At 33.6% G+C, this 3,770-nt stretch overlaps 1 protein-coding gene across 1 annotated transcript; it reads right to left on the bottom strand.

The window, feature by feature from the left end:
* Positions 1 to 1,095: 1,095 nt before the first annotated feature.
* Positions 1,096 to 3,392, bottom strand: LOC133296769 (MATH domain and coiled-coil domain-containing protein At3g58370-like). The gene is made up of 5 exons (XM_061495826.1): positions 3,389 to 3,392; positions 3,195 to 3,256; positions 2,245 to 2,375; positions 1,980 to 2,137; positions 1,096 to 1,817 (listed from the first exon to the last, which is right to left on the bottom strand). Exons 1-5 carry the CDS (start codon positions 3,390 to 3,392, stop codon positions 1,096 to 1,098), a joined length of 1,077 nt encoding a protein of 358 aa, XP_061351810.1.
* Between the last annotated feature and the right edge of the window lie 378 nt (positions 3,393 to 3,770).

The following is a 3,770-nucleotide window of genomic DNA, read 5'->3' as shown; positions in this document are numbered from 1 at the left end:
ATCGGTGACCTACCGATCCGACCAGTGACCTAGTAACCCAGTATCTCGACCGAGTTGATGCCTGGGCCAGGTTTGATAACACTTATTATTAGCATTAAACGCGTGTGCTGAATAACAATATTAAACCATTCGCGTTATTTCTATTACCCATGCGTTGCTGTGATTTTTTTTAATCTTTTGACCTCAAAATATATAATGCCAAAAGACTAGCCAACTTGGTGATAAAACCTCACAATTCAAGCATCACACTAAGCCTCCACGTCCATGTTAGTGTCATAGATCATGATATAGAACTCATCTTATGATCGGAGAGTGGAAGAAGCTTTCGTAGGAGCTTTACTCAATCAATTGGAATCTAGTAAAAAATTTATCATATTCCTATATATACATCTAAACCAAATGATTTTGAAGACCATTTCTACCAAACCATTTTAAAAGTATATAATCAGATTCACAAAATATAGTAAGCTTATAATTAGTAGATATGTGACCCATACACTCATTGCTACATCATCAATATTTGAATCGAAAAGTCAAATGAAAGATTAAATTAAGTGATCAAAACAAAAAGGAGGAAATGTTCTTTGGGCAATTTCCTTAAAAGCAACAAATGCCTGAAATGGGGAGTTCCAATCTGATTAACCATCTCTAAAATCCATTTAATTGATACACATAAAATAAAATAGGATATTAACACTAGGGGCAGCACTGGCGAATTTAGCCACGTTTCAAGCGTAGCTAAATAAACGTAGCAAATCATGTTTCAAATTTTTTGAAAATTAACCATGTTTTGGACATAGCTGAATAACAGTAACTATTTTGGCACCAGCTGAAATTTTTGACACTAACTAAAATACTTTGCTGGCTCCACCGATTAACATAATACTATTACAATTCTCATAAATATACAAGATTACAAATATTAAAAGATTAACAAATTACTGGGTCAACTATGCTCTTGTACTCACACTCAACCATTGCAAAATGACACACCAATTTGTGTTTGACATAATTTGACAGTCAATGACGCAAAATTTGTAATGCCATGGCTGCATTTGTTTGCCTACAATAAATTCTTGAACAAGTGACACAATTTTAGACTACTCCATATCCTAGTACAGCATCCCGAGTTTTTTCAATATCTTTTATAGCAATTTCAATATCTACATCTATAGCATCCATCTTTTCCTTCAGCCTATTCTTTTCCATCTTTAGAGCTTCCACATTCTGCTCCCTCTCTATCACATTCATAACTCTATGAAACCGAAGACGCCTAGCTAAAGCAGATTCAACATGGGGTTTAAGCCATTCCAAATCAAATCCAAATGTCTCAAGTTCATTCCATAAAATTTGAAGATGCTCACGAGCATCATCCTTCATATCTATCACCTTTTTAGTCTTGAGAAAAAATAGAACTCGACCCAAAGCCGTAAATGCCCATTCAGTAAACCTACGACTTTTATTATGCTGGCATTCAATAAGTGATGGATGGCGGGAGCATACTTCATCTAACAATGGAACAAAAGCTTTTTCAATTTTTCCTAAACCCCTAAAATCCATGAGCTCACCAAATGAGGCTGAATACATTCCCTTAGCTTGGTCTACTTGTGCAGAATCTGCTGAAACATCAATCTTTCTAACCGCTTGGTCTAATTGATTCTCATGTTCTGACTTGCTAGCAAAAATCTCAGCTTCAATTACACAAGTATCATTCTCAATAAACCCCCTGCAACAATCATGAAGTTCAGCTAAAGGTATGAATGATTGGAAACCCCAGCTATTTTGTTTTGCATTGAACAATTGTTCAGTTTTAGTTCCTGAAAAGATAAAATATCAAGGATCAATTGTGTTGGATTAAAATTAAAATGATAATGATTATCAAGCGGATATATGATTACAAGTACACACCCAGTCACTACGTGGAGGAGTTAATCCTAAAAGACTTAACTATAAACTTGAAAGAACCTCATCAAAGATACCTTCAGTTATTGTCATTTTGCCATTGACCTGATTAATTAAAGCCAACTTGAACTTTGTAAGTCTGCTCCAACCACAAGGAAACTTAGAAACATCCCCAGCAACCAAAAAAATTGACAAGAAGTCCACATCGTCCCCCTTTGGATATATAAGAATCCGCCTAAAAAACAAAGTCCAAATAAAAATGCAAAAAGAAACTTAGAAATAAAAATCATGCCAAAGAGCACACTAGATGCGGGTATAGTAAACAAGAACTCATGCAAGCACCATGAATGGCCGCAGACGAAGAAACTCTCAGAGTACAGCTTCTCGCAGGATAATTTAGAGAAGTTCTGAATAGTCCATGTGAACTTCTCCAACGTTTCATCCCTTGTCTTTTGATTCTCCATTTCCACAACCTGTAAGCCACAAGCACAGTATCATTAAGAGAAAAAAAAACAAAGTTTTATTTAGTGAAAGAAGGTTCAAGAATCGGGAGAAAAAGCAAAAGACTGAAAGAGAGAGAGAGAGAGAGACTGAGAGTCAAAGCGAGAGTTACGTTAAGTAAAGCGATGATTTGTTACTCATACAGAAAATTCTTTTAACTCTCCCAAATATATAGATCTTAATCAACAAGCATGCATACAAAGCGACACACATTCTCCACCAAGTAATAGCCTCTAATTACAATGATTCACGATATAGAAAAGTGTGTTAATTAATGTATAATTGCAAGTGATTCTTTAATTGAATTATATGTAGTTAGTAAATTCAATTTCCATTGAATAACTTGTTGAGTAACAATTAATTATGACTCAGATTCCAGTGTAAAATCACCTATTGCTCAACTCTTGATCAAAGTTTTAAAAACGTTATGCTACTTTCCATTTGGTTGAAAATATTTAGTTGAGTCTTTTCAGTTTCTATATATAAACATTCAATTCAGTCATTGATTTAGGAACTATAATTTATTATTTGACAAATACAAATTCAATTATGTAATACTAATCCATGGAGTTTATTTATTAACCATTTTGTTCGAAATGCTTAATTTGTAGTGTACCTTGCAAAGGATGATATGTTCAACTCATGCACAATATTTTCTTTAGGAAAGTAGCCAAGCTAAGTATAAAAAAAAAATTAATAATCTATGACATTGTTCCACACCTTCACACTTGCTTTGTGTGCACAACTAATTGAACATCTCTCATCAGTCAGAAAGCATTCAAGCTTGAAACCTTCCCTTGTGACTTTTCATCTTCATCAATTGCTTGTCCCAAAAATGTTTTGATATTCCCCCCTTATAAACCAATTAATATGATTAAAGAATCATGTACATGTGCAGTAAACCAGTTGCTATTTAATTTATTACCACAAAACGTGAGTCAGATAACAAAAGTTAAATCATTATCATTATCATTATTTCAATTACCCATGTCTTGCTGAGATTTTTTAAAATCTTTTGACCCCAAAATAAACTAATCAAAATGAGAATGAATTATCTCATGTTAATAATTCACATGACCTAATCATGTAAAGTTTTTGTGTCTATCTCTTTTTCATTAGTTTTTTTGTAATTGCTCTAGCTTCAATTAGAGAAGTGGGATGAAAAGTGGAGTCAAAATGCAAAACTTGGATATTTGACTTGACAAATATGTGTAGTAGAGGTGTTAAAATGGATTCAATCTATCATATTGATCCATTTAACCAGACATAAATGATACGGTGGGTTGTAACGTTTAAAAATGCCGTACATAAAAACAGGTCAAAATGAATTTAATCCGCCACGCGGTCAACCCATAAATTAAAATTGA

The sequence above is a fragment of the Gastrolobium bilobum genome, unplaced genomic scaffold (genome assembly GCF_033153095.1).
Source record: "Gastrolobium bilobum isolate Gb01-03AN ecotype WA unplaced genomic scaffold, APGP_CSIRO_Gbil_v1 utg11625, whole genome shotgun sequence".
In the NCBI taxonomy this organism is placed as follows: Eukaryota; Viridiplantae; Streptophyta; class Magnoliopsida; order Fabales; family Fabaceae; genus Gastrolobium; species Gastrolobium bilobum.
This window is presented reverse-complemented; position numbering and strand designations above follow the sequence as displayed.

Coding starts and splice junctions, on each gene's coding strand:
- LOC133296769 (XM_061495826.1), bottom strand. Junction 2,376..3,194: donor ATGAAAAGTCACAAGGGAAG/GTTTCAAGCTTG, acceptor TGTGGCTTACAG/GTTGTGGAAATGGAGAATCA. Junction 1,818..1,979: donor CAAAATGACAATAACTGAAG/GTATCTTTGATG, acceptor TTATCTTTTCAG/GAACTAAAACTGAACAATTG.